A 27995-nucleotide genomic window follows, 5' to 3' on the forward strand; every position below is an offset into this window, starting at 1 on the left:
TTGGTGACAAGGCTGTTGGTTATTTATGATCTGTGTAGAATTAAAGGTACTGGAACCTTTTAAGTGTTAAATAGCAGGTAATCATTGCTACAGTGTTCAGTATCAGGAGTCTTCCAGTCAAATACAGGTCGGGATACCAATTTGATCCAATTAGGAGAGATATTGAGTGTTAAATACCGCTTAATCATTGCTACAGTGTTCACAGTATTAGGAGTCTTCCAGTCAAATACAGGTCGGGATACCAATTTGATCCAATTAGGAGAGATAACTGATGCAGGATAAACAAGTGAAATTTTAAGTGAGCAGACAAATTGGAACCGGAACATTTAAGCTGATAAATGGTTACTCTCAGCTGATTAAATGAGATGTGCAGCCCCACCTGAAAATATACTTTCTGTTTATTAAAGACCCGGAGAGAGTGTTATTAAACAAACACACTAAATGGACATATATTTTCAGGAAGCCCACCAATTCCATCCAATCATGAGATTGCAGCCAGGCCCTACGGGATAACCAAGTGAAATGAACATGAATAAAATGAGCAGACACATTTGTAAATGGAACACATTTGAAGTTGGTTTGTGGGGTTCTCTTTCCTGGTAGATGAAATTGCCAACCCACCTAAAAATTTAATTTATTTTTAAAGAGCTGGAGAGACAAGGAGACCCCTGTTACTGGGCAAAAGAAAGCCACTATAGCAATTGGTATTATCACAATATAGAGGTATTTAACACCGTTACTGAACAGTGAAGTCTATTGCAATGATTACTATCACAATATATAAACATTTGGTTCTGTGAACTTTAGTTAATATATTGTATAGTATTATTTACCCTTTTTTCTGTTGCAGTTTTAAAATATCTTGACACAATATCAAATGATTTGCCATGATTCACCAGGAGCCTGCATGACTTGGTTCCAGGCTTAAAATAACTTGTATAAATAGTTTTCGGTAATGTATGGGAAGAAATTAGTGGGTTTTCTACCTGTGGCACCACTGCTATCACAATGTAGAGCTGTAACCTTTTAACAGTAAAACTGTTTGCTTTAACCAAAAAATACCACTTTCTGAACCTTTAATATATCATAATAATGATATGTCATATATTTTGAATAATTTTGAGGGGCGGCAGTGGTCAGAGAGGTAGAGCGGCCGCTTGAGAATCGAAAGGTTCCAATCCTGGTATGATTCTCGGTCTTGATGATGTTTACGTGTCCTTGAGCAAGACACTGCACCTCTTAACCCATTCTGACCTGAGATCAGATTCATACGAGGTTTCCACTGGACACACACTGGTCTGATTAACCCATTCTGACCTGAGATCAGATTCTAAAAATGTCAGTCTTTCTTCGATTTTTCTAAAAATAGCAGACCTACAAGCTCATATCGCGCCACTCGGTGGCGCGATATGAGCTTGTAGATCTGCTATTTTTCAATAGGTAAAGCATAACATGATGCCGACACCAAAATGGGTGCCCGGTCAGAATGGGTTAACTGCTCCTGCAGGTTGGTGCTTTGCATGGTTTCCTCCGGGATGTAGGCAAAATATTTATGTTGGACAAAACCCATAACCTGCATCGGTCAATAATACTACCTATCCAATATCTGTGTCATTAAACAATTCTAGGACAGAACCAAAACCATTAATAATGCATCTACAAGTTAGTTTATACAAGTTGGTAAAATAATATAAATAGTAACAGCTTTTCTGATACTGGTACAACACTGATATTAGAGTTATTTTAGTTTATTTGTTATTTATTTATTCCACCTTTTGTGCAAGGGAGACATACTACATCATCAGGTAGAGCTCAGATGACTCATAACCTAACCAACAACATAGCCAGCACAAAATGGATGCATAACATCACCTACGGGCGCAGCCAGTAGGTGAATGGGTGCCAGAGACAGGCCACCTGGGAAACAAGGTCCCAGGTTCGAATCCCAACTGGGTGAAGCTGAAAATGGAATGTCCTAGACTGGCTCCAGCCCTGAATCGCTACCATAAAAAAAAGAAATGTCCTGGCGATTCGGTCTCGATCAAAAATCTGATCGCAGCAGCTGATTGGCCAACCGCCCCGTCACTCGACAAACATGGCTGCCCCCACTGCGGTAACTCGCGACCGTATCGATCTGGCTATTAAATCGACCTATGATAAATGGATTCTTTACAGAAACGACAGGTTTTATAAACATCATCCAACATATTTTACCACTTTTAAATGCTAGTAGCGCTCGTTGACAGTTTGTTTGGTTAGCAACCAGGTTAGCGATAGCCACATGATTGACAACGTCATCTGCTTTCCTACTATTCTGATTGGTTGGTATGAACCAATCGCCGAAGACTGCTGCTTTGACAACGGCCATTCCAGAAACTGCTGCCATGGGGAGTGCTTTCAGTCTGAATGATGAAGTGAAACTAAATGAAGGCTAGAATTGTCCCCTTGTGGTATGAAATGGGTCTAATCATTAATTATAATTATTGCTGTCAACTCATTATTTGCAGATATGCTGATTGTAGTCAGCGAGACAAATATTGGCCAATGGCCATAACCCGAGCTACGGTCTGTAACGTGGAAGCCCTGCTTGTCCAATAATTCTACTTTTCAAGATTCAAATGAACAGAATGGGGGGGTGGGGATGCAAAGCTCTGAACCCGTCGCTTCGCGCCGTCATTCGAGCTTGTGGATCTGCTGGTTTTGTTTGTTTTGTTGGATGTTAATTCACATTTAGGGCTATATCTTAGTATCTTACCCTTTCCTCTTAACCCTAAACTTATTACCCATTTTTTTAACCATTTTGTAAAACCTTTTAAAATAGTTCAAATAGCCGATCTACAGGCTCACATCGTGTCAATGTAGATCGGCTAGTTGAACTAATTTAAAATGTTTTTCAAAATAGTAATTAATAGGGATAAGGGTTGGCGCAAGATGGGGCCCTTAAGGTTTCTGCCCGGCCAGTGATGATGTATGATCAGTACATCCTTCATTTGGTGTTCTATCTTTCCTCCACAGGCGTTAAGGTTCCTCGTAATTTCCGGCTTCTTGAAGAGCTGGAAGAGGGTCAGAAAGGCGTGGGAGATGGCACAGTCAGCTGGGGTCTGGAGGATGACGAGGACATGACCTTAACACGGTGGAGAGGGATGATCATCGGACCCCCGAGGGTGAGTGAGGCCCATCCACGCACCCACCGCTTTACAACCAACCACAGTGGTTGGGGAAACATTTTTTTAACTTCAAGGACCTCAATAACTGATTTATACACTCTCAAAGTCACAGAACTGTATGGGGTCCATTTTAGTTCCATTATTACACTCTCCAGAGTTCCAGAACCGGTCCAGGTCTGGAAAAGTATGTATAAATGTATGGAAAAATATTAGTTTCCAGACTATTACTGCTGTTTACTAAGGGATGCCAGGTGGCTCTCTTTCCCTACCCAGGGAAGAGCGCCACCTGGCAAGTCTGGAATAAAGTATGGAATTTCAAATGTGTAGGAACCCTGACTCTCAGAGTTACAGACCTGTAAGGGTCATTTGATTCCATTTTTACACTTGAGTTACAGACCCGTAAGGGTCATTTGGTAGACTTGCAGAGTTGGAGACCTGTAAGGGTCCATTTCAACAGGGGTCTCCCTAGCTCTTAAATAACAGCTCTTTAATAAAGTATTTTCAGGTGGGTTGCCAATTTCATCCAATCAGGAGATCAAATATAATTTATCAGCTTGTGTTCCAGTTCAAATTGCGTCTGCCCATTTCTGTGTGTCACCAGTTACAATTGTCTATCCTGTGTGAGTTCTCTCCTTATTGGATGGAATTGGTATCCCAGCCTGAAAATGTGTTTTTCTAAAGATCTGGGGAGACCCCTGTTGCTGAACAAACGCACTATATCAAAGATTACTACAGGAATATAGAGATATTTTAACCCATTCTGACCGGGCACCCATTTTGGTGTTAGCATCATGTCGTGCTTTAGCTATTGAAAAATAGCAGATCTACAAGCTCATATCGCGCCACCGAGTGGCGCGATACGAGCTTGTAGGTCTGCTATTTTTTGAAAAATCAAAGAACGACTGACATTTTTTAGAATCTGATCTCAGGTCAGAATGGGTTCATCAGACCAGGGTGTGTCCAGTGGAAACCTCGTATGAATCTGATCTCAGGTCAGAATGGGTTAATGAAAAGCTGATATACATTGTTCTGTGTGTGTGTGTGTGTGTGTGTGTGTGTGTGTGTGTGTGTGTGTGTGTGTTCCACAGACAATCTATGAGAATCGTATGTACAGTCTTAAGGTGGAATGCGGGCCCAGATATCCAGACACGCCGCCGTTTGTCAGATTTGTGACGAAGATAAACTTGAATGGTGTCCATAACTCCAATGGCGTGGTGAGTACAAACCTGTCTAACCTGATGGATAAAATGCAATGCTCCTGTAGAATGTCGACTTGTTGCTACAGCACAGGGCTGGGAGAAGTACACACTGACTTTCTCAATTAAAAGTACCATTACTGTTGCTGCTGTCTTCCTTCTAATACAGATGGCTAAATCAACAAGGAGTTTAAATTTGTAATTTGTAACACCAAAATGGGTGCCCGGTCAGAATGGGTTAAAATACTCTTCATATTGGGTTTTTTGATATATATATATATATATATATATATATATTGACAGAATCGGGCTGTGTTTGCATGACTTTGAGAGTTGTATCACCCTGCAATGTAAGTCTATGTTGTTTGGGAATATCAATTTCTAATCAATGGAGCAATAAGAACGCCTTGCCGACTTATGCCAAGTCATGTGGCCCATTGGGCAGGCACCTACCTATATCCTGTCTCTGTAGTGTGAGGCGGCTAAATAGCGGATCTACAAGCTCACAACGTGTCTTACTTCAGCGTGATGTGACGCCAGCTTGTATTTAGCGAAGATATTTACTGTAGAGCGATAAATGATGGTTACATACTTAACTGAAACCACCAAAGTGGAAAATGCAGCACAGTGCCGCTTTTCTTATGAGATAAGTTGTATTTATAGCTGAGCACCCACTTCCTTAACCGAGGGCAGTATCCAGAGGAAGCACACCTGCTTTTCTTTAGGCCCGACGTCGAAATAAAAAAAAAAGTCTTCTAAATCCTGACAGTTTTCTGAAATACCTCATGTTTCTACGTCGGTGATAGTCAAAAATAGCAGACCTACAAGCTCGTAGCGCGCCACTCGGTGGCGCGCTATGAGCTTGTAGATCTGCTTTTTTTTCAATAGCTAAATTATAACATAATGTTTAAAACACCAAAAGGGGTTCCCGCCCAAAATGGGTTAATTCGTTACATACTGTAAGAAATCATGGAAAAGTGTGAAGACAAAAATACATTTATTTCAAAGCAGAAAAATACAAACCTGAACAACTAAGATTGAGTAGGTGTGAGCTGAAGTTTTCAAATAAAATTTGTACTGATAAAAGTAGAGTGAAAGACAATTTTCTGCTCTCATCACGGACACTGCTGCCCTTTAAGACTTTGTTTCCTAAAAGACTGGGAACTATTTGTGGTGTGGTTTCATAGGAGATGAAAAGGTTTATTCTACAATGTCTAGACTCACTGTCTAAACACTTTATAGGTAATATGGATTATGGACCTCCCCACTTGAAACTGAATGGAATCATTAGGACTTTCAATCAAAATGGACTCCAAAGTCAAGCCTTCATATTTGTGCAATGACATCAGATTTGTTGATGCAGCCTTATAATTAGTAATGTGTTGCTAATAATAGTTTTGGATTTTCCATTATAGTTTAGTATTAGAGCTGGGACTCGATTAAAAAAAAAAAATCTAATTAATCAGAGGCTTTGTAGTTAATTAATCTCGATTAATCGCATTTTAATCGCATATCAATATTTAACCCGAGAACAGTGAGAAACCTTTTTTTTCAAATGTTTTTGGTATCCCAGTGAATAGTGACTACGGGATTCCACTCATTTTCAACATTTTACTGTCATTAATATACCTTAGAGTTGTTGTGTGGATATAATAAGAAAGTCCCCCCCCCATTCTGTGTTGCCTAGAACTGGAGGTCTGAAAAAAAAAAATCAGTAACATTATGAAGTACATCTCAGTGACATCACAAAAATGTACTTCATAATGTTACTGTTTTTTCCAGACCTCCAGTTCTATAGGCAACACAGAATGGGGGGACTTTTTATTATTTCCAGTGCACACAACTCCATAGAAAAATGTGTTTTATCCCAACAGTGATATATAGGCAGGTGATATATATAGGCAGCAAGTGCCTATATAAAGTGTCTTCAGTGTGTATATGAATACTCAAATGTGCTTTACATGGCTGGGCATGAGAAAACAAATAAAAACAACTTTATTATGGGGGAAACAAAAAGGTGTGATTAATTTATCTGTAGTTAATCGCGATAAATTTTGTCTGTAGTTAATTAATCTCGATTAACGCGTTAAAGTCCCGGCCCTATTTAGTATGAATTAGTTTTTGACAATTTTAGTTTGAATTAGTTTTTAGAGTGGGTTTGATAGTTCAGTTAACTATATATATATATATATATATATATATATATATATATACCTTGCTTATAATGCCTTACTGTAATTTTAATTTCCCTACTAACTAATTACTATAAACATTTCAGAAATCTATTACTGTATACAAAAAGTGTCAAGTCTTACTCCCGCCAATGAATTACAAATGTACATATTATCCATATATATATGAATCATCCGTTCGATATGCCCTACATTGCGCCGGTCTTCTCCCCCTTATCCGGGCACCCATTTTGGTGTCGGCATCATGTTATGCTTTAGCTATTGAAAAATAGCAGATCTACAAGCTCATATCACGCCACCGAGTGGCGCGATACGAGCTTGTAGGTCTGCTATTTTTTGAAAAATCGAAGAACGACTGACATTGTTTTAGAATCTGATCTCAGGTCAGAATGGGTTAATCAGACCAGTGTGTGTCCGGCGGAAAACCTCGTTATGAATCTGATCTCAGGTCAGAATGTGTTAAGGCAGCCATATACACTCGCTGACGCTGTATGTGTGCTGACGGTCGTGCCGTTCTCTTCCCCAGGTGGACACCAGGGCGGTGTCTGCGCTGGCTAAGTGGCAGAACTCGTACAGCATCCGGGTGGTTCTACAGGAGCTCAGACGACTGATGATGTGCAAGGAGAACATGAAGCTGCCTCAACCTCCCGAGGGTCAGATCTACACCAACTGAACCCAGTCCACCCACCCACCCACCCACCCATCAGAACCAACCAGAGGCTCCAAACTTACACCAACTGAATCCAAAACGGCTACCCGTCGGAAAACCAACCGGAAGGGTCAAATCTGAACCAAGCAGGACCATCAAAACCGTCGCCACTTCCAAAACTCTCTGCTGAATGAAAACTTCCAAATTTCCTTCTGTTTCCCCCGCTCCTTTTCTTTTTCCTCCTTTCTCGCGCGCTCTCTTTTTCGTTCAACTTCATCCCTCCATCTTCTCATCTCGTGACATTCAGTCGCCCGCCAACGCTTGGCGCCACACACACACACACACACACACACACACACACACACACACTATAGTTGTTAATACATCTACATTTTCAGACGGTAATTTTCCTAAATTCCATCTTTTGTTTTTGTTTTGGCCATTTTTAACCCTAACCTAAAGCCTGAGTTTAATTTGTGCATTGGTGCCATGCACCCAAAACAGATCTACAAGCTCACACTGTGCTGTGAGCTTGTATCGACTATTTTGTGGGGGGGGCGTGACAGCAGCGCACAAGTTGAGTCTAAATCAAACCTGAATGTAAAACGAAAAGGTAACCATAAGACAACCACCTCTTGTGAGGACCAGGAAAAGTGTCCTCGCAATGTCCATTTCTCTGTCCCTCACAAGTATAGTAACACACACACACACACACACACACACACACACACACACACACACACACACACACACACACACGATGAAGAGAACACAAGCATACATGGATATATACCTAAATTAACACACACACTCAATGTTCATGACTTCATTCTCAGGCGCTGCCACCCACCGCCCCCTCCTATCACTGGAGTTGTGTGTGTGTGTGTATGTGTATGACACACCAGGCGCGATCATTCAAATACTGTACATCTTTAACTAATCTTTTTTTATTATTTGTTATAAATGCAGATTGTACAATAACATAAATAATCTTATTGAGTGTACCTCGTGTGTGTGTGTGGCCTTTTGTTTTGGTATAACATGGAGAATACTATGTCAATATTATATCTTTGGTGTCGGGCATGAACCATGTATCCATAATTCAACATGTTTTGTAAATTAATGCCCTTGTCTTGTACTAGATTGTAGCAAGCAGCAATAATGACTCCGTTGGATCCATTTGAACAAAGGTTATAGTTCACTTTGCTGCTCTTCATGAAAATATAGTCCAATTCAATATTGATATCGGATTGCTTTGAAGATTTTAGAGTGGCCCCTGGTGCAGAAAAAGATTGGGAACTCATAGTTTGCAGTCATTTGGATTCTATAGAAACTGGCAGGTCTTCCATGGAAGCATTGATATTGCCATTTCCGGTTATTTTAGTAGTTGTCATACTAGCAATATATGTTCAGAAGCATGTAAAAAAGGTCAACGCCTCAGTCTGTGACTTGGTTGGCAATATGTAGAACAGCAGGAACTATATAACAAGTTATTTGGTTTGGGGTTTGAAATTCTGGTCCCAAGATGGAGTTTACTTTAGCCAAATATCCAGTTGAACTCTCAAGGGAATGTGACTGAGTCAACGGTCTAATAACCCATACCATAGCCTATCCATTGTCGCCCTCTCCTGATGGAGTAATGCAATTGCAATGTAAAGGGGGAAAATAGACCTGGGGCATAATGGCATCTATCCCTATATTAGTCAGTGGTGGAAAGTTACAAGTACATTTACTTACATATTGTTTATATAGGCATGTTTTTGAGGTACTTTACTTTACTATATTTCCAGTTTTCAGTGCCTTTACTTCTACTCTACATCTCGGTGCCAAATATTGTTACTTCGTTGATTTGGATTATTACAAAACATGATACGACCATAGTATGTCGTTTTTCATGCAAGTATCAATACCAAGTTTGCCAAATTGTGATGAGTCTATATGGTGTGTATATGAAGGCCCAGAACACATCCAGATCATGGTTGACAAATACAAGAGACAAGTCATGATTATTACTGATGTTTTTAATGTTCCCTTTGTCTTAACCCGGGTAGCATATCTCAAGCAGCTACAATACAAGTTGAACTTGATTCACTTCAATCTATAACAACAAACATGTACATTTAAAGTGAAACCCACAAATTTCAACCTAAAATCCCCAAAGCGGCATATGTACATGAATGTGTTAATTCCATACATGAATGCAGTGGGTGTGGGGGGATAATATCAGTCACCTGATTTCCAATGAGTAACATGGAGTTTGAAGTTAAATGGTAGAGGGGGATGTCGCAATCCCCTCATTATTTTGAGATAATTGCAATAATGTTTTGCATAATCGATAAAACAAATCTACAAGCTCAAAACGCACCATGATGTGATGGGCTTTGAGCTTGTAGATTGGCCTTTTCTACTATTCATGGTGTTTAAGTATAAAGTGATTAAATGATGTAAGTTATTTGTCAGCCAAGCAGAAATTAACATTTAAATTAATATTAATGTTCCAATGTTCAACAGCAGAAACCCAATTAAATCGTTCATCTCAATTATTTGTGTGACAATTAAATGTCAAGTAAAATATCGTGACAGCCCTAAATATGAATAAACACAGTACTAGTGAAAGCTGTTAATATAATTAATATTATTAAAATGCTGCTTCACGTGATAGTAATAGCTTCAAATCTTATGGAATCTGGAGTCATATGCATTATTAACCATGAACTTCATCTGAATAATTCAACGTTAAAAAAATAAATTAAACAAAAACCCCACAGTAGCAGTTAGCTAAATAAATAAAGCATTAATGTTAATTTAATGTTAATTTAAAACGAGCTAATCCAGACTCATATCTTCATCCTCCTCTTTCTTGTCTTTGGACTCCTCGTCTTCGTCGGGTTTGGTCTCCGTCTCCATGGCTTTGGCGAACGCTTCCACATCTGTGGACAAAACAAAACACACATTCCACAATAGATTCATAAGCCTTGGGTTGGACTCACACATCCGTGTGCAGCAATGAATTAAAAAGTAGACTAAAATGTTAGGGACTAGTGGAGAAGAGATCCAGTAGAACTAATAGACAAGTAATTTCCGTGAAAGGTGTCGCTCTCCGAAAACAGCCGATCTCCAAGTCTGCGACGGGCTGTGAGCTTGTAGATTGGCTATTTTTGGCACACGACCAGGTATCATTTTCGTGTGACACTTTCGTGTGATCAAGTAGGGCGTTCATTTACGAAAGAACACAAAAAGTAAAAAAAAAGGTTTCTGCCTGACGAATTGTACGTATGTTATTCCTAAAAAAAAATGTGTTTTAAGTTCTGTAACATTGACATGATTACCTCCTTTATTGGCTGCATCCACAGCTTCTTCAGGCAAACCAAACTGATTCATAAGAGGACCCAACTGTCCCGATGCCAGAGCACTGCTGAACATACTCATAGCCTGAAATACATCAAATATGATTAAAATGAACATACTCATAGCCTGAAATACATCAAGTATGATTAAAATGAACATACTCATAGCCTGAAATACATCAAATATGATTCAAATTAACATACTCATAGCCTGAAATACATCAAATATGATTAAAATTAACATACTCATAGCCTGAAATACATCAAATATGAGTAAAATTAACATACTCATAGCCTGAAATACATCAAATATGATTAAAATGAACATACTCATAGCCTGAAATACATCAAATATGATTAAAATGAACATACTCATAGTCTGAAATACATCAAATATGATTAAAATTAACATACTCATAGCCTGAAATACATCAAATATGATTAAAATGAACATACTCTTAGCCTGAAATACATCAAATATGATTAAAATGAACATACTCATAGCCTGAAATACATCAAATATGATTAAAATGAACATACTCATAGTCTGAAATACATCAATATGATTAAAATGAACATACTCATAGTCTGAAATACATCAAATATGATTAAAATGAACATACTCATAGCCTGAAATACATCAATATGATTAAAATGAACATACTCATAGCCTTAAATACATTAAAAAATGATGATTAAAATGAACATACTCATAGTCTGAAATACATCAAATATGATTAAAATGAACATACTCATAACCTGAAATACATCAAATATGATTAAAATTAACATACTCATAGCCTGAAATACATCAAATATGATTAAAATTAACATACTCATAGCCTGAAATACATCAAATATGATTAAAATTAACATACTCATAGCCTGAAATACATCAAATATGATTAAAATTAACATACTCATAGCCTGAAATACATCAAAAAATGATGATTAAAATGAACATACTCATAACCTGAAATACATCAAATATGATTAAAATGAACATACTCATAGTCTGAAATACATCAAATATGATTAAAATGAACATACTCATAGCCTGAAATACATCAAATATGATTAAAATGAACATACTCATAGTCTGAAATACATCAAATATGATTAAAATGAACATACTCTTAGCCTGAAATACATTAAAAAAGTTTGATTAAAATGAACATACTCATAGTCTGAAATACATCAATATGATTAAAATGAACATACTCATAGTCTGAAATACATCAAATATGATTAAAATGAACATACTCATAGCCTGAAATACATCAAATATGATTAAAATGAACATACTCATAGTCTGAAATACATCAAATATGATTAAAATGAACATACTCATAGTCTGAAATACATCAATATGATTAAAATGAACATACTCATAGTCTGAAATACATCAAATATGATTAAAATGAACATACTCATAGTCTGAAATACATCAATATGATTAAAATGAACATACTCATAGTCTGAAATACATCAATATGATTAAAATGAACATACTCATAGTCTGAAATACATCAAATATGATTAAAATGAACATACTCATAGCCTGAAATACATCAAATATGATTAAAATGAACATACTCATAGCCTGAAATACATTAAAAAAGTATGATTAAAATGAACATACTCATAGCCTGAAATACATTAAAAAAGTATGATTAAAATGAACATACTCATAGTCTGAAATACATCAAATATGATTAAAATGAACATACTCATAGTCTGAAATACATCAAATATGATTAAAATGAACATACTCATAGCCTGAAATACATCAATATGATTAAAATGAACATACTCATAGTCTGAAATACATCAAATATGATTAAAATGAACATACTCATAGCCTGAAATACATCAAATATGATTAAAATGAACATACTCATAGTCTGAAATACATCAAATATGATTAAAATGAACATACTCATAGTCTGAAATACATCAATATGATTAAAATGAACATACTCATAGTCTGAAATACATCAAATATGATTAAAATGAACATACTCATAGTCTGAAATACATCAATATGATTAAAATGAACATACTCATAGTCTGAAATACATCAATATGATTAAAATGAACATACTCATAGTCTGAAATACATCAAATATGATTAAAATGAACATACTCATAGCCTGAAATACATCAAATATGATTAAAATGAACATACTCATAGCCTGAAATACATTAAAAAAGTATGATTAAAATGAACATACTCATAGCCTGAAATACATTAAAAAAGTATGATTAAAATGAACATACTCATAGTCTGAAATACATCAAATATGATTAAAATGAACATACTCATAGTCTGAAATACATCAATATGATTAAAATGAACATACTCATAGTCTGAAATACATCAAATATGATTAAAATGAACATACTCATAGCCTGAAATACATCAATATGATTAAAATGAACATACTCATAGTCTGAAATACATCAATATGATTAAAATGAACATACTCATAGTCTGAAATACATCAATATGATTAAAATGAACATACTCATAGTCTGAAATACATCAAATATGATTAAAATGAACATACTCATAGCCTGAAATACATCAAATATGATTAAAATGAACATACTCATAGCCTGAAATACATTAAAAAAGTATGATTAAAATGAACATACTCATAGCCTGAAATACATTAAAAAAGTATGATTAAAATGAACATACTCATAGTCTGAAATACATCAAATATGATTAAAATGAACATACTCATAGTCTGAAATACATCAAATATGATTAAAATGAACATACTCATAGTCTGAAATACATCAAATATGATTAAAATGAACATACTCATAGTCTGAAATACATCAATATGATTAAAATGAACATACTCATAGTCTGAAATACATCAATATGATTAAAATGAACATACTCATAGCCTGAAATACATCAATATGATTAAAATGAACATACTCATAGTCTGAAATACATCAAATATGATTAAAATGAACATACTCATAGCCTGAAATACATCAATATGATTAAAATGAACATACTCATAGCCTGAAATACATCAATATGATTAAAATGAACATACTCATAGTCTGAAATACATCAATATGATTAAAATGAACATACTCATAGCCTGAAATACATTAAAAAAGTATGATTAAAATGAACATACTCATAGTCTGAAATACATCAAATATGATTAAAATGAACATACTCATAACCTGAAATACATCAAATATGATTAAAATGAACATACTCATAGTCTGAAATACATCAAATATGATTAAAATGAACATACTCATAACCTGAAATACATCAAATATGATTAAAATTAACATACTCATAGTCTGAAATACATCAAATATGATTAAAATGAACATACTCATAGTCTGAAATACATCAAATATGATTAAAATGAACATACTCATAGCCTGAAATACATCAATATGATTAAAATTAACATACTCATAGTCTGAAATACATCAAATATGATTAAAATGAACATACTCATAGCCTGAAATACATTTAAAAAGTTTGATTAAAATGAACATACTCATAGTCTGAAATACATCAATATGATTAAAATGAACATACTCATAACCTGAAATACATTAAAAAATGATGATTAAAATGAACATACTCATAACCTGAAATACATTAAAAAATGATGATTAAAATGAACATAGTCATAGTCTGAAATAAATCAAATATGATTAAAATGAACATACTCATAGCCTGAAATACATCAATATGATGATTAAAATGAACATACTCATAGTCTGAAATACATCAAAAAAGTATGATTAAAATTAACATACTCATAGTCTGAAATACATCACTATGATGATTAAAATTAACATACTCATAGTCTAAAATACATCAATATGATGATTAAAATGAACATACTCATAGTCTGAAATACATCAAATATGATTAAAATGAACATACTCATAACCTGAAATACATCAATATGATGATTAAAATGAACATACTCATAACCTGAAATACATCAATATGATGATTAAAATGAACATAGTCATAACCTGAAATACATCAAATATGATTAAAATGAACATACTCATAGTCTGAAATACATCAATATGATGATTAAAACCCATTTTAGGCGGGAACCTCTTTTGGTTTTAGCATCATGTCATGCTTTAGCTATTGAAAAATAGCAGATCTACAAGCTCGTAGCGTGCCACCGAGTGGCGCGCTACGAGCTTGTAGGTCTGCTTATTTCTGAAAAATCGAAGAGCGACTGACACGGGAACATAGCGTTTTTCAGAAAACTGTCAGGGTGTAGAAGACATTTGTTAGAATCTGATCTCGGGTCAGAATGGGAACATACTCATAACCTGAAATACATGAAATATGATAGTGTGTGTACAGTGTGTGTGTACCTGTTGGAACTGTGGGGAGCTCAAGGTGTTGCTCAGCTCCTCGGTGCTCTGGGACAGAGACTCTCCAGACGGGAGGTAGGGCATCAGCCTCTGCTGGACCTCGTCGTTGGCCAGGATGGGGGCCATGACCTCTGGAGTCAGCACACTGGCCAGGTCCACTGCATTGCACAAAAAATAAAACACTTTAGCCCATTCTGACCTGAGATCAGATTCATACGAGGTTTCCACACTGGACACACACTGGTCTGATTAACCCCATTCTGACCTGAGATCAGATTTTTTTAAAAATCAGTCGTTCTTCGATTAAAAAAAAAATAGCAGACCTACAAGCTCGTAGGCTATGAGCTTGTAGATCTGCTATTTTTCAATAGCTAAAGCATAGCATGATGCTAACACCAAAATGGGTTCCGTAACACAAGTAACACAATTCCACCTTAAAGGACGCGATTAATCCTGTGGATTAGAACAGTAAAAGCGACAGTGTAACGTGGGTTGAATTTGACATTCGCTGAGTTCACATTAAACAGGGACATCTTCGGACTACACGGCGACAGACGGATTCCCCCGGAAAAACGCTCTCCTCCGCGTCAGTCAGTCAGCCGCGGTGGTGGGGGGGGGTGGAGCTTCTTTTCCATCCAACCAGCTGTCTTAAAAAAAAAAGCCGGAATGACGTCGGGGCGTCGACTCCAACTGTCCGCGGCGGCTGTGCGCGAAGGTGTGCCCGGGCCGCTTTTCAAGAGAGAGAGAGAGTTCCTCACCTCCTTGTCCACTAGGGGGCACATTCATGGTGGCCAGGATGCTCTGCAGGTCACTGAGCTGGATGGGCTGGGTGGGGCTGCCGCCGCCGCCGCCGCCGCCCGCCCCCAGGGAGGGCACCGTGGGCGTGGAGGGCGTGGTGGCCGCGGGAGAGCCCCCCCCTCCCGCGCCGCCACCCCCCGCGACGCCCGCCGAGGGCGTGATGGGCGTGGTGGGAACCTGGGAGGAGCCTAGCCGCGCGGCGCTGGAGGTGGGCGTGACCGCCGTGGACGGACTGAGAGAGAGAGAGAGAGAGAGAGAGAGAGAGAGAACAGAAGATTAGATCAGTCACTCTCCATTATTAACCCATTCTGACCTGATTCGACCAGATTCTAAAAATGTCTTCTACATCCTGACAGTTTTCATTCTGACCTGAGATCAGATTAAAAAAATGTCTTCTATGTCAGTCGCTCTTCGATTAAAAAAATATAGCAGACCTTACAAGCTCATAGCGCGCCACTCGGTGGCACGCTATGAGCTTGTAGATCTGCTATTTTTCAATAGCTAAAGCACGACATGATGCCGACACCAAAATGGGTTCCCGCACAAAATGTGGTCAATATCTTCATTCATAAGTTGGTTCCTCTTTGTTTTGTTATTGACTTTGGGTATTTGGAAAAGCGCTATAAAACTGAGCAATTATTATTATTATTATATATATATATATTTTTTTTAAGATATTTTTTTGCGGCTTACGCCTTTTATTGGTTTTTGAAGGGACAGACAGTAGGCTGACAGGAAACGGGAGAGAGATGAGGGATGACATGCAGTAAAGGCCGTGTCGGGTCCGGGAGTCGAACCCGCGGCACACTGCGACTGGATTACCAGTCCGGTGCCCAGACCGTTACGCTACGGCCTGGGCCTTATTATTATATTTTAAACAAGCTTTATTTTCAGTTTTCCCATTTCCCACAATTAAGCAATTAGGTGATCATACATTTTACTAAAAACATATCCTGGTGAATATTACATCAATAATACTCAACTTTAAGGAATGTTATATGAACTGAATTTCAGTAGCCAACCCTATTGTACAAACTTGTACTGTCTGTAGATCGGCTATTTTCACCATTTCTGTCTCTTTTTTCTATTATTTGACAATTTGGCCAACCAGTTTAGTCGATTATTTTTGATCCAGTAATGCTTTTTTTCTTTCTTTCTTTCTTTCTTTCTTTATTTCACTGTCATCTGGAGACCCGACCAGACATTGTGTGGGTTCTGTACTGTAGATCGGCTATTTTCACCATTTCGGTCTCTTTTTTTATATTATTTGACAATTTGGCCAACCAGTTTTTATAGTTTGTCGATTATTCTTGATCCAGTAATGCTCTTTTTCTTTATTTCTTTTCTTTCTGTCATCTGGAGACCCGAGCAGACATGGTTCTGTTACCTGGTGGAGGAGTTGCTGGCTGCAGGAGCACTGCTGCCCAGGAGACTGGCTAGACCTGGACCGGCTAGAGCTCCAAGACCACCTGCACACACACACACACACACACACACACACACACACACACACACACACACACACACACACGCACACAGACAGGCAGACAGACCAACAGACAGGAATGGTATGTCGGTGACCAGGTTAGTCTTTGGATTGTATGACAACCACAAATTATTGCTATGAAAGTTATGAATTAAGTGTGATCACTGATCATCACGTTGTTTTCAACTATACTATTTATTTATGAATAATAATACTGTACATTATTTCTATGAAGTGTGTCTTACCGAGCCCGCCCAGTCCAGTTGGACCAATCAGCTGCATGAGCTGGTTGTGGCTCATATTACCCAGCAGGCTTTGCAGACCGCCCTCGCCTGTCAATCAAAACAACACAATTACTAGAATGGACCTCACGGGTCCATTTGGTTCTGTTGGCACACTCTCAGCCTAATGCAGTGGTTCTCAACCTTTTCAGGCAGCGACCCCCAAAATAATCATATTTGGGGACCCCCCCCACCCTGACAAGCACTTGGAATGTAGGAGCGGAGGCATTACATTTTCTTTGACTCAGTTCCAGTGTTGTTTTCGTCGACTAAAACTAAGACGAAATATGTTCGTCGACTACCTTTTTTCACTGACTAAAACTAAATAAAAACTAAATAAAAACGAATCTATGATGACTAAAACTAAGACTAAATATACTGACAATTTCGTCAACAAATAAAAACTAGACTAAAATGTTAGGAAGGGACTAGTGGACAAGAGATCCAGTTTTATGCTGGGTTGCATGCTGAAAATAGCAGATCTACAATCTGTAGATCTGCTATTTTCAGCATGCAACCAAAGTGTAAAATATGTCATTACAACGACATCAAGGCCTGTCAAAACACATTTTAGTCGACTAAATCAACTGTAGATTTAGTCGACTAAAATCATATGGCATTTAGTCGACTAAAACTAGACTAAACACTAGAACATTCCAGGTGACTAAAATGTGACTAAAACGAAGTGAAAACTATTCAAGAGACAAGGACTAAAACTAAAATAGAAATTTGCTGCCAAAAACAACACTGCTCAGTTCCACAGATACATAGTGAAACACACAACGGCTCGCAATGCGAGTTGCGAAGCTGTAGTTTTCAAAAATGTTGCCTCTTTCTTATATTATTTGACAATTTGGCCAATGCTTGATCCATTTTTGAGGGGCGCTATGTACAGCTTTTGTCTCCCCATGACGTAAATTTGTGGCAACACACACAAACATTAAATGCCATTTACAATGAAGGGAAAATGTACGTCATATGTATAGACGAGCACATCGGCTAACCAATCACATACATTCAGTTGTTCATGAGATGATGTAGTTCACACGGGTGTGATTTTTATAGTAGGCTATAGTTTGTTGATTACTTTCCATGCAGCAATGGTCTTTTTTTTAGGAAGGTACAGTCAGAGATGGGCAAAATACATTGAAAATGTATTTTGATACAAAATACAAATACTGGGTCAAAAAATGTATCTAAATACAAAATACAAAATACATCTTCCATCCCAGCGAAATACAAATTACAAAATACAAAAAAAGTATTTCAAATACGTATTTCAAATACATGTATTTCAAATACTGCCCATCTCTGGGTACAGTATCATCTGGGGACCCCCCCCCCCAAAAAAAATCATGTGGGGAACCGCCTGGGGGTTCCGAGTTCCGACCCACAGGTTGAGAATCACTGGTATGGATTGGGGTCCCCCAGAGATACAGAATGGTATCCAACCCATTTAGGACTGACCTCAAAATTAAAAAAAATAAAATCTTCCAAATCCTTTCTGAAATCAATATTTTCACGATTTTTCAAAAATAGCAGACCTACAAGCTCGTAGCGCGCCACTCGGTGGCGCGCTATGAGCTTGTAGATCTGCTATTTTTCAATAGCCAAATTATAACATTAATGCTTTAAAACCGTGGTCTATTGCATATCAAACTGAGGGTCTTTGAAATAAAAATGTAAAAATAAATGTAATAAAATATAACAACACGAAAAATAAAGTTTGAAATAGTAGAGGTAAGAAAGGCAAGACATATGTATGGGTAATGACTCTAGCAGCAGCGAGTAATATGCTGAATATAGGAAGAAATCATGTAGTATTTTGAAGCTGCAATCCATAACCTTGTTATTTAATACAAAGTTATTTTGACCAATGTTTAAGTATTATTTTGTATATACAATATAACTATTATAACTGTGGTTGTAGTAGATGATCTCCCATATATATTGAGTTATTTACCGGTAGATCCTGTGGTCTGGTCTGACATCTACTGGCTGACAAGTGGTACTGCATTAAGCTAAAAAGGCTTGTTTTATAGGGATGTACGGTACATCCCTATAAAACAAGCCTTTTTAGCTTAATGCAGTACCACTTGTCTTGATTTCTTCCTATATTCAGCATATTACTCGCTGCTGCTAGAGTCATTATTGGTACATCATGTACCAATACCAGAAAAACGGACAATATATAATATCCCTGGCGGCGTGTTTCTTCCTCCGCGTCATCAATGCCCATACCCGAAGGCGGGGTTGGCGAAAGGGCCTTTCTGTGTGGAGTTTGCATGTTCTCCCCGTGTCCCCTAGGGTAGGTACCCTCACAAAAAACATGCAGTAATCCTGGTCTCTAAACTGCCTCCCCCTGGCCAGCCGGGACACCTGATGGAGGGGAAAGGAACTGGTTGGAATAACGTGCTCCTTCCACGCGCTACGTCCAACCAGGGAAACTCCCCCGTCAGGTGTAAAGGAGCAACTTGGACACTCAAGCATGAAGGAAGCATGAGTTAAGTCCGTTGCTCTCCCTAGGTTGGCGGAGGGTGTGTAGAGCACAGGATCACATCACAGGATCATTGACACAGGGGTGAAAAATGGGTTACAAAATCGTGGGACAAAAAAATATAAATTAAAAAAATATGTATATCCCCATAAATCCACAACAACACTAATAATGAATGATGTTCCAAATGCTCCACTTAGTATGACCTAATCCGAATAGGGATGCTATGGTTTATAATGAGATGGTGCACTCTGCTCGTTTGAGGCTTTGTGCCACATTATCTTGTGTCTGTTGGTACAGAGCTGGCAGCTCACGGTTTGACTAAAGCTAAGTCAGCTGCTAAGCTAAATGTCACGGGCATTTTAATTTTATTCTTTATTTTACCCAGGGAAGTAGCTGAGCACAGGTGCTCATTTTCAGCAACGCCCTGCACATAGAAACACACACACACACACACACACACACACACATTAAAACCTGGGAGCTGACCAGTACAACCACATTATTATACTGTTGACCACTAAGCAGCTACAGGGGGAGCAGTTGGGGGGGTTCAGTGCCTTGCTCAGGGGCACTTCAGCAGTGTAGGGTGAGTGATGACCAATCACTTCCCCACCCAGATTGTTCCTGCCCGGCCGGGGAATCGAACCGGCAACCTTTCGGCAACAAGGGCACTCCTCTAACCCTTATAGGCCACAAATGAATTAGATGCCAGCAGTGTTGTTTTCGTCGACTAAAACGAAGACGAAATATGTTCGTCGACTACCTTTTTTCACTGACTAAAACTAAATAAAAACTAAATAAAAACGAATCTATGATGACTAAAACTAAGACTAAATATACTGACAATTTCGTCAACAAATAAAAACTAGACTAAAATGTTAGGAAGGGACTAGTGGACAAAGAGATCCAGTTTTATGCTGGGTTGCATGCTGAAAATAGCAGATCTACAATCTGCTATTTTCAGCATGCAACCAAAGTGTAAAATATGTCATTACAACGACATCAAGGCCTGTCAAAACACATTTTAGTCGACTAAATCAACTGTAGATTTAGTCAACTAAAATCTTATGCCATTTAGTCGACTAAAACTAGACTAAACACTAGAACATTCCAGGTGACTAAAATTTTACTAAAACTAGTTGAAAACTATTCAAGAGACAAGGACTAAAACTAAAATAGAAATTTGCTGCCAAAAACAACACTGGATGCCAGGTTACAACAGCAAACACACAGATGTGTGTGTGTGTGTGTGTGTGTGTGTGTGTGTGTGTGTGTGTGTGTGGGGAGGAAAAAGATAAAAGTACTGTACCTCCCAGGGCAGAAAGGTCGTGCCCCCCGCTGCCCCCGCTGCCCAGCGCCCCAGGCATGGGGGGGTTGTTCAGATACTCGTTGACCTTACGACAGAACTCCTCGTCCTTGTCCGTTTTGGGCTCCTGGGTTCATAAGAAATAAATTAAATAAAAACAGATTCTACATCACTTCCGTGTGGTACCAACATCTAGATCAGGGGTCTTCATACAGGGGGACGGACGGAATCTTTGTGTGATAGGAACCTTTTGATTTATTTTACATTGCCGTGCTTTTTTTCCAACCTAAAACATACTTTGATTATACTAGGAGGAAGATTTCTTTCAAAAAAAATCCCACCCATGTGAAGTAAGTGGTGCATACTCCGTGTGGACGTCCCCAGGGGGGGGGGGGGTTCCAGACCCACAGGAACGCACCCAGGGTGCCGGCCCGGTTCCGGCGAGCCGCCCCGCGTCCGAAACAGTTGAGAAATGACAGAGTTACCGTGTGGGGGTCCCTCTACTGTACTGAACTGTCACTGTACTATACTGGCACACCCAAAATCAATTGTGTGTGTGTGTGTTAGGTTGCGCAAGGTGGTGAAAAACAACCGTGCTGTTTCCGTGCTCAGACGCACCCACACACCCACACACCCATGGCACATACCCACTCACACCCTCATTTATCAACCGTGCGTACGCCAAAATATGGGTGCACGCCGAAATTCGGCATTTACGATTTCCGCCAAAGCTTGAAATTGAACGTGTGCCAAGACAGAAATCACGTCTGGTCGGGAGCTGTCGTATGCTTTGTCCTCACCTGTTTTTCTGTCGTAGAACAGCGGAGCAGCATTGTTTGACCAGCTGACATGCTGTCACAGGCATCTAAACATATGTTTTCACACCTAAAATGTATAAAACTAATAATAATACATATATGTTTTGTAAAGGCATGTCATATGAAATTGGTAGGATATTGCCAAGTGTGCAAGCTTATTAAAATTGCGCAATTAAAAACAATGCTGCAAGTCATGCTAGTCGATCTGCTACGTCATGCTATTTTTTTATTTTAATTCGTTTTGGACAAGGTACGATCTAAAATCTACAAGCGTTCATGCTATTTGTCTAACTTGTTTTTTTATCGTGAAAAAGTAAGACCATTTTTGACAATAAAATGATGAAAAATGTGCGCAACATGTTAAAAAAACATGTATTATACCTCCAGACAGACGAGGCCTAAAGGTGCGTTCAGACTTGGATGGTTAGAGTGGTCGTGATTACAAACGGGACGAACCATTTTCTATTTAGCTATTGAAAAATAGCAGACCTACAAGCTCATAGCGCGCCACCGAGTGGCACGCTATGAGCTTGTAGGTCTGTTATTTCTTTTTAATCGTGAAAATGTTCGTGCAAATCTTTGAATACATATATATACTTTCACAGCGAACATTTTTAACTCAAATCTTTGCTTCTGTCGGGGTCCCTGGAACAACATATTTTCAGATGGGGGGGTCGGCGGCCAAATACATATAATTCTAGGGGGGGTCCTTGACATGAAATATTGAGCAGCACTGGTTTTTCAGAAAATTGCCATGATTTAGAAGACATTTTTGTTAAAATTTCGACGTCAGGCCTAAATGGGTTAAATTCAAGTCTGAACGCACCTCAACACTCACTCACCTGCATCCAGAAGAACAGCCTCTTGGAGCCAGCCTTGAACTTCAGAACGTAGACCCTGCCGGTGGTGCACTGGCTGACACGCTTGAACTCACAGTCATCGGGGAAGATGATCAGGTCCTGATTGATCACATGATTTAACAAATTGATTATTATTAAGTGTACACATTTATCTTTATTTATTTGAGTTTACGCACGCACGCACACAAACACACACACACACACACACACACACAATCTACTGTAAATTGCTCTGTATTTGTGTGCGTCTGCTACACGCCTATACATTCTAAATGGTCCTGACATACATCATCCACGTTGGCGGTGGTGCGGTCCTTCCAGCAGAAGTGGATGAGGGAGTCGTCGGTCTGCTGGATGTACACCTGCCCTTTGCGTTTGTCCGGGGTCACCGTGCTGCCCTTCATGGCCATCTTCCCGGCGCGGAACTCCACCAGATACTTACTGGAGGAGCCCCGAGACCCGGACACCAGGCTGGGGAACAGCGCTCCGGACGCCATGATGAGGAGGAGGAGGAGGAGGAGGAGAGAAGCTGCACGGGAAACAGACGGAGACGGGGAGCTGAAATACTCCGTGGTGTTGTTTAACCCATTCTGACCTGGGATCAGATTCATACGAGGTTTCCACTGGACACACACTGGTCTGATGAACCCATACTGACCTGAGATCAGATTCTAAAAAATGTCAGTCGTTCTTCGATTTTTCAAAAATAGCAGACCTACAAGCTCGTAGCGCGCCACTCGGTGGCGCGCTATGAGCTTGTAGATCTGCTATTTTTCAATAGCTAAAGCATAACATGATGCTGACACCAAAATGGGTTCCCGTTCAGAATGGGATAAATGGTGCATTTATATAGCGCCTTTATCCAAGGCGCTTTACATAGATTGTGCATTACATTCACCCACTCACTCTCACACACACACACACACACGTTCATACACCGATTGCGGGCGGAAGCCATGCAAGGTACCAACCAGCACATCGGGAGCAATTTGGGGTTCAGTGTCTTGCCACACAAGGACACTTCGACATGTAGACAGGAGGAGGAGCCGGGATTCGAACCGCCGACCCGCGGGTCATTGGACGACCTGCTCTATACCTCCTGAGCCACAGCCGCCCCCAAAAAACAAGTATACAAGTCTGGAATTCAGATCTGATCGGATTCATCACTGGCTAAGTGTCTTTAGAAGCATTCATATTTTAGACGCGCGGTTTGATCGGGAACCCATTTTTTTTTGTTAGCGTCATGTTATGCTTTAGCTATTGAAAAATAGCAGATCTACAAGCTCATAGCGCGCCACCGAGTGGCGCGCTACGAGCTTGTAGGTCTGCTTTTTTTTTATTTTATCGAAGAACGACTGACATTTTTTAAATCTGATCTCAGGTCAGAATGGGTTAATCAGACCAGTGTGTGTCCAGTGGAAACTTTGTATGAATCTGATCTCAGGTCAGAATGGGTTAAATGGAATACTCGTCCACCACCTTGCTCTCTTTTCAATGCATCGAGGCTGAAGGGGAAGCAATCGAACATGGAGCTGCCGCTCGACGAGAGCTTTGATTAGCGGTAAGCCAACCTTGGTACCTTTTTGATTGATTGAAATATTTATTAACAGTTTGCAGAATTACAGTACATTTCAAGCACAGGACTGTTAACTGTGAGTGGACTTGTTTACAAGAGGGTCCACCATGTTCAATTCATCAAAACATTTAGAGACGTACAAATAGACACTTCTATATAGTTAAAGAACAGAACAGGAATTCATCATAAAGGAAGCAAAAAGGGAAAAGAAACATATACAGTGAGGGGAAAAGGGGGGGGGGGGAGGGATTCAGATTGTATTTTTACGGGGGCCAGTTTTGAATTGCAGCTCGTCCGTAGGTGCCCTTTGAGGGCGGTTTTGAAGGAGTCAAGGGATTCACATGTCTTTTTTTTTTTTTTTTTTTTTAAGATATTTTTTTGCGGCTTACGCCTTTATTGATTTTTTAAGGGATAGAAAGTATGCTGACAGGAAACGGGAGAGAGATGGGGGGATGACATGCGGTAAAGGCCGTGTCGGGTCCGGGAGTCGAACCCGCGGCACACCGCGACTGGATCACCAGTCCGGTGCCCAGACCGTTACGCTACGGCCTGGGCCGATTCACATGTCTTAATGACTGTTGGTAGGTTCCTCATTAAATAAAGCACTAAATAACACTGTATAAAAGGCGTCGTTGGCAGTGCGGGATTACATTAAAAAGGCGTTAAAAAAGAAGTCCTTAGCCTGGAATGAGTTTTAAAATACCAGATCTATCACGACACATTGTGAGCTTGTAGATCTGCTATTTTCAAATGCCTGAAATGTAGCCTATAGGGCTATAAATACGACTTGGTTATAACCACTGCATTACAATGTGTAATTGTAAAAGTGTTGATATTCTTTGTTGGATTTTCTTTTTTATGTTGAAAAGCGTTACAGCTTTTGCTGTAGTGTTGCTGAGTGTTTGTTCAGTAAACAGGTGTCTCTCAAATCTCTTTGACAGAAAATACATTTTGGATTTCATCCAATCAGAAGAGAGAATCCATGTATCAGCTTCAAGTGTTCCAGTTCCAAAATGGTCTCTTATTATTTGAATCACTTCCAGCACCTTTAACCAGTATCACAAACAGAGAAAACAGCCCATCTACAGTATCACGGATCTGCTATTTTTGAGTGGTGCAACCATAGGGTTCAGCCACTTAATGCCCAGCTGTCTGTCCCTATGTATGTTTGGGGTACCAACAGGGGGCGCTGCTGCACCACTCACTTCAGACAGGTCTGATTTTGTCGTTATAAATACAGATAATAATTATAATACATTTAATTAACAGTGTCTGAAATTACCAAAATAATCTCTCTACACACCCGCACGCACGCACGCACGCACACACACACACACACACACACACACACACACACACACACACACACACACACACACACACACGTATGTCTGTCTGTCTCTAATGAGAGAGAGAGAGAGAGAGAGAGAGAGAGAGAGAGAGAGAGAGAGAGAGAGAGAGAGAGAGAGATATGTTTATCATTTCATAGAGAGATGTTTCTATATTCTAAAATAGAATAACATAGAACCAAATAAATAGCCTCGGTACCCAGGCTTTTATTATTCGCGTTCGGCTAAGAACCAATTTGTCTTCCCTTTAAATGCATTTCCCATTTATATACTTAGTCAGTCAGTATACAGTTGTATTTCTGTTAAAATCATCTTGACTTACACTGTGTTTACATACGAATCTAAGTATTATTATTACTCTTACAATAGAACATAGTCTTCTTAGAATAAATAATATTGCACCTGGAACTGAGATCATCATCGTGCACCCCTTGTTCAATTTAGATCATGACTCATAAAAGCAATCATATAAAAGACTATTATGTAAATGCATTATCTACAGACAGACAGACAATTGGTCATAATACTCATGTCATGTCATAATCATACAGATAAAAAAACATACTCACATTGTTGTTGTGAATGAATGACTGTTAGCGGCAGTAGCGGCGGTGGCAGACTGACAGTAAAGCCTTTAGGAGCATGACGTTTATGATTGGCTGACCGTGACCATTCCTTCACTGTGATTGGTCAGAAAACACGCCAGTCAAAAATCCCCATCCGCGCATGTTCGGTAGAGAAGACACAGTCTGTGTGCAAGCAATCTGAGAAACAGCGCCCTCTTTCAACAGTGACTAGTATGTAAGTAAGGAATGCCTGGTTCATGAGTTGCATTGTTACTTGCCAGTTGCTACAACATGATTTAAAAAACATTATTAAAATGTCAGTAAATTAAGTCATCCATCCAGTGTTTATGGTCACGTGAGGCAATGATGCTGAGGTGTTGTTGCATAAACACTCATTTTACTTTTACACAAGTGAAATGAAATAACCGGCTGTAACGATGGAAGTTGGAGGTACATGCCCCACCCGGCTATGCAATACCCGTTGTACCCATCTGTCTGTGTCCCTTTTATGCCTATATATGGAGATTTCTGTATCCGTATCCCTTTATTCCTATATATGGAGTTCTGTGTCAGGCTGCGGCATGCCCAAATTAGCCTGGCTAATAGTCTGGGTTATTAGCCATAAAGTGTTGTGATGTTAGAACAGGCCAGATCCATATATGGAGCCTGAGCAGGGGCCCTGTCCAGAGGCCTTTTGTGGCGGTTCTGGACAACCGCGAGTTCCGACCGACTCGACACCGGGCACTGCACTCCCTGTGGGGGTGTGGAACGCGTGTGTCAAATTTGAAGTCGGTGGGGCGAACGGTTCTCGTGGGGTGGGATGCATAGCAAGTATCACAAAAGCTTCTCAGCCCATAACCCCACCCAACACAACGGTGGTCCCCGGGTTGATCCCGAGTCACGGTGGTGGTGGTCCCTCATTCACAACCAGTTGAAAACCCCTGTACTACAGCATCACACAAAAGTATCATATCCACAAGCTATTTTTTTATTTGAATCCTGAAAAGTAAAACGTTTTGGACATATCCATCACACATAAGGCTTAAGTAAGTGACATTGAACAGCATTTGTTACAGTCCCATTGCATTATGGGACATTTGTTACAGTCCTGTTGCATTATGGGACAGTAGGTGTGACTGACCATAAACATAGAAAGGTAGACGCCTCCTTTGGCTCTGGTCGCATTAATGCTCTCAAGTGAGAGCGTTTGGCGCCATTGGTGCAAAAGAACGTAATGAAAGGAATGGATGTGAGTTACTTGACTGGAGGCCGAGGATGCGCCATATAACGGCGCACTTCCGCCCTCCCCATTGTCGCTCTAATGAATTTCAGTGGCGAATGAGGCGTCGCCGTCTACCTCTATGTCTGTGACTGACAAGCATCAGTTGGAAGAAAAAACAGCAATACAATATCAGCATTCTACCACAAGGGGTCACCATTAAGTCACATACTAGTAGTGTAGCCAAATACCCAGAATACACAAAAGTTTAATCTGCAACACAATGTTAT

The 27995-nt window shown here is 39.3% G+C and overlaps 2 protein-coding genes across 4 annotated transcripts in view; one reads left to right on the plus strand and one right to left on the minus strand.

Moving 5' to 3' along the window:
* The window catches only part of LOC310862217 (ubiquitin-conjugating enzyme E2 variant 1), a 199878-nt gene that overhangs the window by 28038 nt on the left and 143845 nt on the right, over positions 1-27995 (plus strand). For 2 of the 3 annotated variants that reach the window (XM_083769990.1, XM_083769989.1), the window contains 3 exons: positions 3016-3164; positions 4256-4381; positions 7082-8208. The exons of the other annotated variant lie outside the window; for it this stretch is intronic. In XM_083769990.1, the coding sequence (XP_083626116.1) occupies positions 3016-3164; positions 4256-4381; positions 7082-7228 (422 nt within the window). In that variant the 3' untranslated portion in view covers positions 7229-8208. Of the gene's footprint in view, positions 1-3015; positions 3165-4255; positions 4382-7081; positions 8209-27995 lie in introns of those variants that run through there. 3 annotated transcript variants of the gene reach the window in all.
* LOC310861326 (proteasomal ubiquitin receptor ADRM1-like) lies at positions 9217-26526 on the minus strand. The gene is made up of 10 exons (XM_083768741.1): positions 26490-26526; positions 23283-23524; positions 22978-23094; positions 21321-21444; positions 17476-17562; positions 17132-17213; positions 15705-15976; positions 14947-15104; positions 10534-10636; positions 9217-10134 (listed from the first exon to the last, which is right to left on the minus strand). The coding sequence occupies exons 2-10, from the start codon at positions 23490-23492 to the stop codon at positions 10031-10033; spliced, it is 1257 nt and encodes a 418-aa protein (XP_083624867.1). The 5' UTR covers positions 23493-23524; positions 26490-26526; the 3' UTR covers positions 9217-10030.

This window comes from Protomyctophum parallelum (assembly GCF_964188405.1).
Source record: "Protomyctophum parallelum genome assembly, chromosome: 7".
NCBI classification, from domain to species: Eukaryota; Metazoa; Chordata; class Actinopteri; order Myctophiformes; family Myctophidae; genus Protomyctophum; species Protomyctophum parallelum.